The sequence below is a fragment of the Carcharhinus amblyrhynchos genome, chromosome 15 (genome assembly GCF_965287045.1).
Source record: "Carcharhinus amblyrhynchos chromosome 15, sCarAmb.v2.hapA, whole genome shotgun sequence".
Taxonomy (NCBI): Eukaryota; Metazoa; Chordata; class Chondrichthyes; order Carcharhiniformes; family Carcharhinidae; genus Carcharhinus; species Carcharhinus amblyrhynchos.
The window spans coordinates 48,254,057-48,268,471 of record NC_137338.1 but is presented as its reverse complement, the minus strand read 5'-3'; the positions used below and the strand labels follow the sequence as shown (position 1 = coordinate 48,268,471).

General features: G+C 43.0%; 1 protein-coding gene across 1 annotated transcript in view; it reads right to left on the bottom strand.

Moving 5' to 3' along the window:
- The window catches only part of pola1 (polymerase (DNA directed), alpha 1), a 277,825-nt gene that overhangs the window by 191,933 nt on the left and 71,477 nt on the right, over positions 1–14,415 (bottom strand). Inside the window, exon 26 of the mRNA XM_080203919.1 lies at positions 10,676–10,798. Coding sequence (XP_080060045.1) covers positions 10,676–10,798 — 123 coding nt within the window. The remainder of the gene's footprint in view (positions 1–10,675; positions 10,799–14,415) is intronic.

The window sequence follows — 14,415 nt, the reverse complement described above, 5'->3', positions numbered from 1 at the left end:
AAAGACTTTTAGCAAGACTACACCTGGAGTACTACATACAGCTTTTGCCTCCTTGCCCAAGGAAGGATAGAGAGGCACACTGAGTTTTCACTGGATGCTTCAAAGAGAGTGATCCTATGAGAGCAGATTCAGTGGAATGGGCATATATTCTCTGGAGTTCAGACAAATGAGAGGTGATGGCAGTGACTTTTAAAATTCCTAGAGGGCTTGACAGAGCAGAGGCTGGGAGGCTTTTTGTTATGCTGAGGTACCTGAAACTCAGGCCCTTAATCTCAGGAGGCCACTAAAGGACTGAGGAGAGAAGAAATCTCTTGTGAATCTTTGGAATTTTCTACCTCAGAAAGCTGTGGACACTCAGTCACTAAATACAGAGTCAAAAGATTTTTAGTCTCATAGAATGAGAAGTAGAATTCAAGTTAAACATCGCCCATGATCATACTGAATGGTGGAGCAGGCTTGAGGGATCATTTATCTATTCCTGCGCCCCTTATGTGCAGGTCATTGCACTTCAACTCTCTCCTAGGAAACAAAGTGCTTCATGTGGCATCCCCTCTTGTCCTGAGGCTGACCCCAGCTTTCTGCCTCCAACCCCCAGCAAAGACACACCTGAATAACCCAGCTCCCCTTTGTCCTCCCCTTCCTCGAGATCTACACCTAGGATATTCCAGCTCTACTCACTCCTACGACACAGCCAGGTTAATCCAACTGTTCCCATTCCCTCCTCTTCTCCCTTCTACAGGAGGTGCAGCTAGAGTAATCTAGATCAGATCACTCGTACCTTCTAAAGCACACTCAAGTGAATCCAGCTCCACCCACGCTCTCCATATATCCCTTCTCTCTGAAGCAAGATCCAAAGAAAGTTAAAGTCAGCTAGTTTCAAAGTAAAAGTTAAAATACTTTGAGTTGAGGACTGTAAAAGAATTGACAAACTGCCTGTGCCACTCCAGTGCAATACCTTCAAGTGTGTCTGTGTTCAGGAAGTGAGTCCATCTGTCTACAATCTTCACTGACAACAATTCTGCTAAAATGGGAATAGACTGCCTGGTACAATTAGATCATCAACACACAAATAGTTGATACGCAATGGCTGACTTCAATCGCCGGAGTGGCGGCAGTCAGAAATTATGACAATGTTGTGTGTCATTACTCAGTTTCTGAAATACAAATCTCTCCAAAATGGGCAGCACTGAGGCTAACTGCAGGTATTTTATGATGCACTTTGCAAAGGACTGAAAAGATGACTGCTCACATTACTGCCAGGACTGAACTTTGGTGACCTATCTAATCTCAACAACCTTTTGTATTTATGTAACACCTTTAACACTGCAAAAGCTTCCAAATGGTAGGTCAATCGCATTTAGTTGTATGCAAGTGGTGGGCATTAACTGGAGATTCACTTGTATCCCTATAAAGACACAAACTGAAACTGTGGTTAGGAGGTGGATGTTTTTAATTTGCATATATAAAAGCATGTAAAGATTGGCTCCAGTGTTATCCTTCACCACCTGGATTTTTTGGAGTACAATATAAATGTGCTTTGAAAAGAGCATTATTCAACTAAATCAAACACCCTGAACCTCAGGACATATCCTCCTGTAGAAGAACAAATGTCAAAAGCTCAGTCAGAAGTAGGTTGGAGCATCTTAAAAAGGGGCAAGTGGAGAGGTGGAGTGAGGAAATTCCTGCGGCTTAGTGCCTATACAGCTGAAGGTGTGGCCGTCAATGACACAGCGATGAAAACTGAGGATGCACAATGGGTTAAACCAAAGGGGCATAGATACCTCAAAAGAGTTGCGGGGCTGGAAGAGAATACAGAAAGGAAAGGGTTGAGGCCATGGAGAAACTTGAAAATGAGGAGTATTTTAAAATTGGCTTAACTGGGAGCCAATGTAGGGCAGTGAGCAGAAGAGTGATGGGTGAATGGGCTTGGTACAAGTTAGGACAGAGCCTGCCTCATAGTGGCCTTAGATTTACAGGGGGTAATCAAAGGAGAGGGCAGCATTAAGAGGAGTATAAGAATGAGAGGAGTGCATTGCAATCATCAAGTCTAGACATAAAAAAGGCACAGATGGGGGTTCCAGCAAAAGATGAGGTGAAAAAAGCAACATTACAATCAGGTGATGTTACACAGCTGAAAAAACAGGTAATCTTTGTGAAGGGATCGATACATGGCTGGAAGCTCATCTTGGAGAGAGGCATAACTGATTCAGCCTCAGGGAGTTATCGGGGAGAGTCATGGGAATTGGTGCAAGGCAGTGGAATTTGCAGCAGGGACCCAGGGCAATGGTTCAGGTCTTCCCGATGTTAATTTGGCAAAAACTTATGCTCATCCAATACTGGACAACGGACAAAGCAGGCATGGTTAACCATGGAATGGGTCAGGAATTCTAACCTTGGGAAAAAAAATCTCTGCATTCTGTGGGTTCACATCTCAATTGGGGTGAGCATTAGCTTCCGAGGATACAAAAGAGGTCTGTGGTGCTTGGATAAGAATTTGCAACGGAACTAACACTACTTTTAGCCATTACCTGACAGGCTTCCTAGCACTGGATTTTATGCAAAAGCATTTCAATAAATCAGCAGAACAGGACCAGCCAGAGGTATTCCAGAGAAATATTTTTCACCTAGGGTGAAGGAATATAATATAAATCCATTTTGTTGCTAACCTATTGAATCCATGCCACATTTATCAACAAACTTATATTCGTGAATATATCCCTTAACCAAAGTGAAACGAAGCTAAGCTTCCGCAAAGGGTGCAATTGGAATACCTGATTGAGAGATCATTTTTGACACATGAATCTGTCACCTAATGAAATGAAAACTAGGTAACAAAAGAAAGGCAGACAGAATCCAGTTGGGAAGGTCAGCTTTTAGAAACATACAAAATTCCCGGCATTCAGAAGCAAGCAGAGCTCTCAAAGATTAAGGTCAGTTTTCTGTTCAGCGAGAAAGAGGATGGATAGGAGTTCTTGGTGAAGCTAGTTTAAAAACACCGAAACCTAAGATCTCTGTGATTAGTTCAGGCGTGCTAAAAGGCTGGGTGTTTTTATCAGAGGTAACAAGATCATGAATCAGGATGTTAACGGTTGGTCAGTTGACAGGGATCTCTGGAAAGCTAAACCATCAGGAGTGTAGTGACATGAGGGAGGGAAGGTTGGTAGAAGCATGCTTCACTGGTGGTAATCATATCCGAAGAATACAGATGAAACATGGCAATCAGCAAGTGACTCGAGGACCCAATCCACTGTGTGGGAAAAGTGAAGAATCCAACATACGGAAGGCAGAATTTGAAGAACTTAATGACTGCACGTGATGCCTATATGTGCTCGCAGTGCAAATAAGGATTGCAAGAGAAATATCCATGTTGCATCAGCTATTGAAAGTGCAATTTATCTATTCTATTCAAATACCAGTTGGCTATCAATGTTGCATGATCAATATTGACTTCCATTTAATTCTTACAGTAAAAGTTTTAAGAAGTTAATTCTTGGCCTTTGAATTCCTTATGTTGGGGTCATTTGGGGATTCCTTTCTTTGAAGATTATTGGTCTCCATAGGGATCATAACACACCCTTATTTTCCTTCATGACCAGAATATAGTTAAAGGGGAGGTTTATGTCATCATTGCATCAGACCAATGATGCTTTGCCTGCCCATGTCCTAGAGACAAGCAGTGTAACCGCCAGTACTCCCCACATAGGGACAGTGAGAAATAGATATTCAACAGTTAATAAAAAAGGACATGGGATGGGATAGAGATAATGGAAGATTCCAGAGAGATATGGGTGGACACAGACTGTCAAGCAGAGGTAGAGATTATGGAGAATGGATATCAGGTGGACAGAAAGAGTTTGTGGAAAACATTTGAAACAATAAATGTTCTTGTCTTTATTCGTACGGATAATTGGATATTTGAGACTGGAACTAAAACATTTGTATAACTTTCTTAATGTGGCAGCTCATATTATACCAAGCCTTTGAATAAATGACAATTAGAATAAAGCATGTAATTCTGGAGACCCCATAGAGAAAGGTATTAGAGCCAATGAAAGATTACAGTTAACTTTCACCAAGACAATATCAAAAATGAAGGGTTATATTCTGGGAAGCAATTCAAAAAAATTGTAGGTTTCCAAAATTATGAGAATGTGAACTGTGAATTTTGTTCCCAATGGACATTGAATTGGTAACAAAATTGTGAATTATTAGAAGACAGAGATCTGAAGGTATTTATACACATCGGAGTTACTGCAACATTGGTTTAGAAATCGAGATCTTTCGAGCCCACGGATACGATTTTACAGCTCCCCGTTAGTGTATTTCAAAACCATTTAATGGCCCCTTTGCAGCAAGTTTACATGCAGCAGGGTAAGATGGAGGCAAAGGAGGTCCCTCAGCAGCTTTACTGCATGGTATGCTGTCAGCCGGGGGCGGTGCTCTCTTTTAAAGACTCTCTATAACCATCGGACTCCCCGCTCCCTCCCCCCATCACCACAGATTATAAGCACTTCACTGCTCCGGCCTCTTATGCACAGAGACCCACCCCGCTCACTTGAGTGTTCTAGCTCAGTACATCCAGGTTCTCAGACTTACCTTTAAGTGTGGATCCCATCAGTCATCTTTGCCAGGTGTGCCTGTAACCTGGCAGAAAACTGGTGCCGCTGGGCAACCAAGAAACCAACCAACCTGAACTTTCTCCCAAAAAGAGAGATCCCACTATGAGACAACCTTAACCATGCGCAATCTTAATCACTTGCAACTCGATGTACACATCCCTCACTGCGCGCAGCCCAACGAGCTGTCCTAACCGCGCACAACCGAACACAGTCCTAATCGCACGTAACCGAACATACAGTCCTAACCACACAAAACCAAACATACATTCAAGAGCGGTAGTGATCATGCACCAGAGCAAGTTAAAGAAATCAACAGCTACTTTGTGGGGAGTTAATGGCTGATTTCCTCTGGTTGTTGTAATGATTCTATAAATGTGTCTGATGCTTTCTATAATTCCTTCGAATTATAACGACCAACAGGGATTGTTGTGGTAGGTGCTGAAGACCCCAGCTATCTTCATGATTTCCACACAGGTCAGCTGCTCCCAGACATTGATGGATAAGTGTGCAGTCCTTGGAGAATCAATAGAGGTCACAGAGAATTAAATAAGAGTTGAAGACAGAGGAGGAGGATGGTGAAGGACTCTCAACTGGAGGCTAGGGAACAATTCTCCTGTCCAGACCTCTGAGGGACAATGTGCAATACATTTATGATTCAATAAGGACTTTCTCACTTAAATCTGTTGCGCAATTGCAGTGACAGAGACAGCATCATCAGTGTCTGAAGGTGACCATGGCTATGAATTTTTATACACCTGGCTCCTTCCAGGGCGAGATTGGAGATGTTTGCAACATTCTGTAGTTTGTCACCCACTGTTAAGCAAGAGAGATCACTGAGATTCTCCGCTCATTGAGAACTAACTACATTTAATTCTCTTGCCAGAGACCAAGCTAGCGAGTGTATAGCTTCTATAGGATTGCAGGCTTTTTTATGGTACAGGTTTCAATTGAGTGCACAGGCATTGCTTTGCAGATGATATAAATCATGCGGGGGCTATGCATGGTACCATGGCAGTGGTTATGAGGTCTTCAGTCTTCATCAGTGCACTGCATCTTCAGCTTTGAGCCACTATGGCAATTCAAAGGGCAATGACTGGGTGACAAAGGCCTTTTACTGATGGCATGGCTCGAGACTCCAGTAGACAAGCCAGCACGTGCATAGCAAACATACAATGAAAGCCATGCCATCTAACCCTACCATGATTAGAACACAGCGCTTGTCACCATTTCTACATCGAGCAGCTGAGGAGGAGGAGGAAAAGGAGGAGTAGCAACCTTGTTGCCCAGCTTGTCTGTAAGGAACTCACTAAATTAAATAACATACCCTAATTCCATGTTCTCCAAAGTTCCACACCTCAACTTCTGTTAGTAACCATCACAGCCTTCATTTTGTCACAGTGGAAAAATAAAAATCACCAGCAACCCAAATATAAAATTCAAATCAGGCGTAACCCATACAAAAGTCCCTTAGTTTTCTGTATAGTGCAAGAAACAATACTGTTCACTGTATATCAATACATGTGACAATAATAAATCAAGTCAAAAGTCAAACCAAATCTTCCATTATCCACAGCGATAATCAGTAATGCCAAACATTACCTAAAACTACAGAATATTATACCAAATCCAGTTCTTTGGTTGTGCATGCTCCCTGATCCATACTGGCTCCCAGTCAAACAACACCTTGGTTTTTAAGATTTTCATCCTGGTTTCTAATCTCTTCATGTCCCGCCCTGCCTCTGTAATCCCTACCAGCCCCACTGCTCTCTGAGATATGCACCTTCCCTATTTTGGTCTCATTTAATTACTCCACCACTGGTGGCCATGCCTTCAGCTGCTCAGGCCCCAAAAGCTTTGGAATACCCTCCCTAAACCTCTCCATTTTGCTTTCCTCCTTTAACTCTCATGTTAAAACCCGGTGACCAAGCTTTTAGTCATCGGACCTAACGGGCCCGATTTTACCATCACGTTTTGGGCGCAAAAATTTGGTAAAGTTGGGCATGAGGCGAGTAAAGTGATCCATGCCCGCCTCTGCACTGGTTCCCCCTTTACCAAGGGCTAAAAATGGCTGCCGCTGGGACCACGGCCACACTGCTGCGACGTCAATGTAAATGCATTTGTATACATTTAAACTGACTTACATCCAAACTTACTGGCACATCCCTCTTTACCACCACATTCACCCATCCAGCAAAACTTCGATGTGAAACAGACATGGTCCGTAAAGGTCTCACTCAGAAAATGAGGTCAGAGCTTCCAGCGGCTCTCTGACTCAGATTGGTTGGGGGCGGGGGTGGGGGGGGGAGTGGTGTGGTGGTGGTTGATGGTGAGGTGGGTCAGTTGGCTCCACTCAGATCAGGGTGGGCGGGTGGGTTGGTGTTGCTGTCCACTGCCACTCTGCGTGTGATTGGTGGCAGGTGTGAGGAGGGCAAGCAGGGGGCCACGATTGATCTGGATAGGGGGTGGGGGGGAGGGGGGGTGCTGCAATGTCTGTGGGGACCATTATCCAGCCCAGGAGCGATATGGCTGGGGAGCCTCATTCTATCATTTCTTTTTTCTGCACATGCGCACTTGGAGGCGCCAATCAAAGCTGCAGGATTTTGGGTTTGTTAAGCCCCACCCACAGGCCTGTGCAGCGCGATTTGGACTCGCTAATATTTTTCCAGACACAATGCGTATGGGGGTGCCTGAAAACAGGTCTAAAGGTTTAATCTGAAACACTCCCAGTTTCAAGTCTACCCAGCACTTAGAATAAAAGTGGTAAAATAGGGCCCAATATCGCCTCACGTGGTTCCATGTCACGCTCTGTTTTGTAATGCTCCTGTGAAGCCACTTTGGACATTTTATCAAGTTAAAGGCACTACATACACATTGTTTCTGTTGCTTTACATTTGGAATTGTATCCTAGTGGGACAAAGCACTGGAAACTCCTGTCTGAGACACTTCCTAAAATAAAAATCATAGAATCTTACAGTGCAGAAAGAGGCCCTTCGGCCCATCAAGTCTGCACCGACCACAATCCCACCCAAGCCCTACTCCCACATCCCTACATATTTTACCCGCTAATCACTCTAACCTACACATCTCAGGACACTAAGGGGCAACTTTAGCATGGCCAATCAACCTAACCCACACATCTTTGGACCGCGGGAGGAAGCCAGAGCACCCAGAGGAAACCCACACAGACAGGAGAACATAAGAACGTAAGAAATAGGAGCAGGAGTAGGCCATCTAGCCCTTCCAGCCTGCCCCGCCATTCAATAAGATCATGGCTGATCTGTCGTGGCTCAGTTCCACATTCCCGCCCTCTCCCCATAACCCTTAATCCCCTCTCTTATCAAAAACCCATCAACCCGCGTCTTAAAAATATTTAGCGAGGCAGCCTCCACCACTTCAACGGGCAGAGAATTCCAGAGATTCACCACGCTTTGAGTGAAGAAATTCTTCCTCAACTCCGTTCTAAACCGCCCCCCCTTTATCTTGAGGCTGTGCCCTCTAGTCCTACTGTCCTTTCTGAGCGGGAAGAGTCTCTCCACCTCTATCCTATCCATCCCATTCATCATCTCATACGTCTCAATGAGATCTCCCCTCATTCTTCTAAACTCTAACGAGTACAAGCCTAGTTTATTCAGCCTCTCCTCATAGCTCAACCCCCTCAACTCCGGCATCAGCCTAGTAAACCTCCTCTGAACTCCCTCCAAGGCCAAAGTATCCTTGCGTAAGAACGGCGCCCAAAACTGCACACAGTACTCCAGCTGCGGCCTCACCAATGCCCTATACAGCCGCAGACCTCCCTACTTTTATATTCAATCCCCCTCGCTATGAAGGCCAGCATCCCATTCGCCTTCCTGACCACCTGCTGCACCTGCAAGCTGGGTTTTTGCAACTCATGCACAAGGACCCCAAGGTCCCTCTGCACCGTCGCCTGCTGCAGTTTTTCGCCACGTAAGTAATAATCCTTCCTACCATTCTTCCTACCAAAGTGGACCACCTCGCACTTGCCGACATTAAATTCCATTTGCCAGTTCCTGGCCCATTCACCCAGCCTATCTAGATCCTTCTGCAGACTCACCACACCCTCCGCACAATTTGCCGTTCCACCAATCTTGGTGTCATCAGCAAATTTCGACACCATACACTCGATTCCCTCCTCCAGATCATCTAGATAAATGGTAAATAGCTGAGGCCCCAGCATCGACCCCTGGGGCACTCCACTAGTCACCAACTGCCAATCCGAATAGCACCCATTGACCCCGACTCTCTGCCTCCTATTTGACAACCAATCCTCTATCCACGCTAACACCCTACCCCCAACTCCATGCCCCCTGACCTTCTGCAATAACCTCTTGTGAGGTACCTTGTCAAACGCCTTCTGAAAATCAAGAAAGATCACATCCACCGGCTCTCCTCTATCCACTGCCCTAGACACATCCTCATAGAACTCCAATAAATTTGTCAGACACGACTTCCCTTTAACGAAACCGTGCTGCGTCTGCTCTATCAAGCAATTCCCCTCAAGATGCCTCGCTATTTCCTCCTTGATGACGGATTCTAACATTTTTCCTACAACAGACGTTAAACTAACCGGCCTATAATTCCCCGCCTTTTGCCTGCCACCCTTCTTAAACAACGGCGTAACATTAGCCGTTTTCCAATCTTCCGGCACTTCCCCGGAATCCAGCGACGTCTGGAAAATAACCACCAAGGCATCCACCATCACCTCCGCCATTTCTTTCAGAACCCTATTCCACACAGACAGTGACCCGGGCTGGGAATTGAACCCGGGTCTCTGGAGCTGTGAAGCAGCAATGCTAACCATTGTGCTACCGTGCTACCCATCCACTGTGCTACTGCGCCACCCTAAAACTGATAAAGCTATCAGTTCACAGCACTTCTGTTAAGTGTTCACATCTAATATCAAAATTAACAATGAATTGAAAATAAAGCTGGAGGCGCAGACTTGCTCCCTTCCCTTACTCAAAGACACTGGAGGAATTTGCAGAATTACAGGGGAAAGAAAAAATCAAAGGCTTGGACTCAGGAGCACCGATGCATATATGTGTCAAAGACTTCAACGCTACAACAATGAAAACTTGCATTTTTTTGATGTGGAAGATCAGCACTGGGAATCCTGGTGTTAGCACTTGCCTGAGTTGAATAACAAAGTCTCTTCTCTGGATAGTCCAGAGGCAGATTGACAGAACTTGCAACAAGCCAAGTCATGCAGGGAGAGGTCCCCACAGCTGCAGCAAAACTTAAACTTTGGTATGAATCAGTTTGTTTTGTACAATTGAGAATAACACCTCAAAAAAAAAGAAAGAAAGCAGGAGGAAAATAACTAAAGAGAGGAGTGGTTAACATGTCCTTCATGTTAGATTAGCATGGCTTCTAACTAAAAGCACAGCTGTGAGCTAGGAGACAACAGACCAAGTGCATTATTGCTTCACTTGCAGAACTTGGGTTCAAATCCAGCACAAATTCATGGGGTGAAAGTCACTTAAATATTAGCTATAAATTTTCACTGGATAATCTCAACAGGCTTGTTACAACTGCAGTACACACAAAGATCACATAACAGCTAGCAGAGAGAATGGAGGAAATCTTTTTAGTGCAATAACATGTACAGTTATAGTTTTAGCTAAAGCTAAAAATGGAAGTGGTTTAACTGCCCATCCTGGCCTGTGCTTGACTGAAGCACCGATACTGAATCACAGTGAAGAATTGCATTCCTCAATAACAAATCCCTAACCTCCTGAGCGCAGAGTTTGTTTTGGTGATTTTTGGTGTTGATAGCTTACTAATGCAAGATGGAAAGCATGACTAAGAACTTGCATGAGGGCTGCAATTACTTCAGTCGATTAGCTGACAAGTAAATGACCCAAACATTTCAATTCGAAGTAGTCACGCACCATCAAAACCGACCATTTATCTCTTACAAAATCACAAAGATTTTCATTGCACAATTAAGCAATACTAGTGACAACTCATATTTATACAGACCTCCAACTCAATTAAAAGCCACAAATTATTAAAACGATCCCATAACATACACCCACCTCTCTTCCTTTGAGAGTGACCAAGGCAGCAAGTGGCTTGGCATAGAACCTACTGTAGGAAAATCCCAGACAGCCATACATACTATTAGCTGTAAGCTTCAGAGCCTTTTGTCGGATGTCATACTGCAACAGAAAACAAAGTCAAATACCATTAGGCTAAACCTCGCAAGAAATATTGAGTACTAATAAAATCTTAACTTCATTCAGGAGCAGACTAGGAGAATGATCTCCAGGTGTCAACATGCAGAAACTTCCTACCAGAGTACCTGGAGTTGCAAAGTAAGTGGCATTATTGAAATGCTAACCAAAGCCACGGTATCATTGCAAATGCCATAAGAAATTGCGATAATCAAACAAATTACCAGCCTATTACTATTGCCTAATTCAGCACTGGCTTCAAACGAAAGGCATTCTATATTTCTCACTCGCAGACATCTCCAAGAGTGACAAGTGATGTTATAAATATTAAAATGTTTCAGTGTTTTTCTCCCCAAAGACAAATCATCTCAAAATGCTGCTGTGAAGTGATAAATCAGTAATATACCCAGAACTGTCATATTACTAAGGCAGTAATCGTACTAACGTGTTTCAGTATCATTACAGTCCCAGCCATGATACAGTTCAGCTTTTACAGTCTGCCCAGCTTGCCAGTCAAGTGATGGAGGAGAACAGCCCCTCCTGCCTCAGTGAGGCTCAGGATTTATTAAAGGTGGAGTCATTGGTGAAAATTACAAGAAAGGGGGAAAAAAATAATAAAAAGTAACACAGAAATCTGAATTGGCTGATATCCCTTGCAAATATGGGGAAAGTTGGAGACTTCAGCTAGTTGAGATCGCCATTTGCTACCCCACCCCCACACAAAGACAAGAGAAGTAGCCACTAAATGCATGAAGATTTTAAGGAAGTAAAAAGCCTTTAAGTGCCGGAACCATTGTGGGTAAAACCTTGCTCCCTATTGTTACCTACAATTTATATTTAAAATGGTGCAATTTTGTGCATTTTAAAGCAGCAAAAAAAAAGCTTTTATATGGCAGACTCTAGACAGAAAAATAAAGCCTTATAAAGTCACCATATTCCCCTCCTCCTACCTCCCCAACAAAAAAAAGCATTCCAGTCAAACCTAAAAATATATTTTAAAAAATAAAATTGTTGCAAATAGCCATGAATTTCTACGTAAAATTCTGGCCCCTTTAGTCAGATCACATCTGAGTTCATACTCCAGTTCTTTTACATATCAACTCCTTTAAAAAAAATGTGAAAGATAAAGACTAGGCATCTTGCAGCAAATAAGATGGAACAGACACAGTTCAAGCCCTCCAACCAGCCTGCTAACACTTCATTAGAGCTTGCGCAGTAAGTCATTACCATCCAAGCATGGGTTTTATTGATCTTTGATGTTCTATGATAATTCTACGACAAGAGGAAGGCCATTCAACCCACTGTGTTCATGCCTGTTGATGAAGAGCTAGCTAGCCTAATCCCAGTTTTTTTGTACTCAATCCTGCAGTCACAGTTCTTCAAGGAGACATCCAAGTACTTGTAAAGTGGGTACAAGAATTAGATCATGAACTCAGATGCAATCTGACTAAAGAGATCAAAATTTGAAATAGAAGTCCATGATTAGTTGCAAAAATTTTACTTTTTTAAAATATATTTTTTAGGTTTGTCTGAAATGCCTTGCTTGTACTTCTAAAAGGTCTCTACTGCCCTTTCAGCCAGTGAGTTTCAAGTCCCTAACACACTCTGGGTGAAAATATGCTCCCCCTCCTCAGGCTGAAAAACGTTCTCTCATCTTATCTATTCTCTAATTCTTTTGCCAATTGCTTTTGCCCAATGCCCCCTGGTTTTTGACCTAAGGTAAATAAATCATCCCTATTTGCCTCCATTTCACACACTTAAATTAATTTACCCCGCAGTTTCTTTTTCCAAGGAAAACAACCCTAGCCTATCCAATCTTTCTTCATAGTTAAAATTTTCCACTGCTACCATCAGTGACTCCTGCACAATGCAATCGCGCTCTTCCTGCAATAAGTTGACCAGAACTGAATGGCATATTCGATCAATGTTTCATACAGTTCTAGCATAGCCTTCCTGCTCTTCTCTTCTATACTTCCTTCTATCAAAGGAAAGCATTCAATATGAATGTTTCTGGTTTTAACTGGACAAATGAAACACCTACCTCCATCTATCCTCCTTTAAGAATCTATAGACATACAGTTCAAGGTCCCTCTGATGCACCACCCTACTCCATAACCTCCCATTTATTTGCTTATTTTAATTATCCTCCCCAAGTGCTTACCTTACACTTCTCCAAATTGAATTCCATTTTCCACTTCACTGCCCAACTGTCCATCTATATCTTGTCCATCTAAAACTTTTCACCCCACTGCCAATTTTTGTATCATTTGCAAACTTCATCAAGCTCCTAAATTTGATACATCATGGCAGGAAACCTTTCAGCCCAATGTACCAAAGCTGGCTCTTTGAAAGCGCGGCTCAATTAACCCCATTGCCCAAACCTTTCCACGTACTCAGTACATTTTTCTTTAATTTGATGTAGGCATTGTAGTTTGCAGGATTCCAAGTCAATGGCCAGGCTTAAAATGCTGCACAAATTCGGCAACATTCCTAAGCACTGAACTGAGCAACGTGAGTACCTCATCATGAATTGGGGCATCTATAAGGGTCTGTTGCCAATGGGATATAATACTCCTCAATCAAGATTCCATTGTATTTTCAGGGGAAAATAGTGTTGAGTAAATGTTGCCGAGTCCTTAAAGAGGGAACTTAGACAAGCTTTCATTAAGGTGGCGTGGAGGCTAGTACTGCTATCTTATGGTGCCAGGGACCTGGGTTTGATTCGGCCCTTGGGTGACTATGTGGAGTTTACAAGTTCTCCCCGTGTCTGCATGGGTTTCCTTCCAGTGCTCAGATTTCCTTCCAAAGTCCAAATACGTACAGGTTAGGTGGAATGACCGTGCTAATTTGCTCCTTAGTGTCCAAAGATATATAAGTTAGGTGTTAATTGCATGGGGTTATGAGGATAGGGCAGGAGGAGTGGGCCTAGGTAAGATGCTTTTTCAGAGAATCAGTGCAGACTTGGTGGATGAAATGGCCTCCTTCTGCACTGTATGGCTCATATGGAAACCACAACATGCTCAACTTAGCAATCACATTTTAGTAATTATAATGATTGCTTCATAAACAATGCTTACAGTCATAGAGGTTTGCAGCATGGAAACAGGCCAACTTGTCCATGCCATACAGTTTTTACCATTAAGATAGTGCCAATTGCCCGCGTATGGCCTATATCCCCCCATATCAATTTTACCAATGTAACATCTAAATGCTTTTCAAAAAACAAAATTGTACCCTCCTGTAATACTATCTCTGGCTTCATAAAGCAAAATTAAACCTAGAGGCCAAATAATGACAAAGATCACAATTTTTCTCAGAACTATTATTTTAACAAAAACACATCATTTGTCCAGTTAAAACCAGAAACGTATCATTTTTCTCAGCTTAGCAGTGTGATTCTTCAGTATAGCTTGTACACAATGCAGAACTTTCAGGATGTAAAATGTTAAACCCTATTCATTGCTCCAATCTCAAGAGAACAATAACTTTTAAAAAGAAATTTCAACTTTCAGTTATTAACTGAAAGAATTACACAACAGAATTTTACGTTTTACGACTTTTGCTATGTCAAAAGACAAAGCACTATTGACTCAGCACCATTC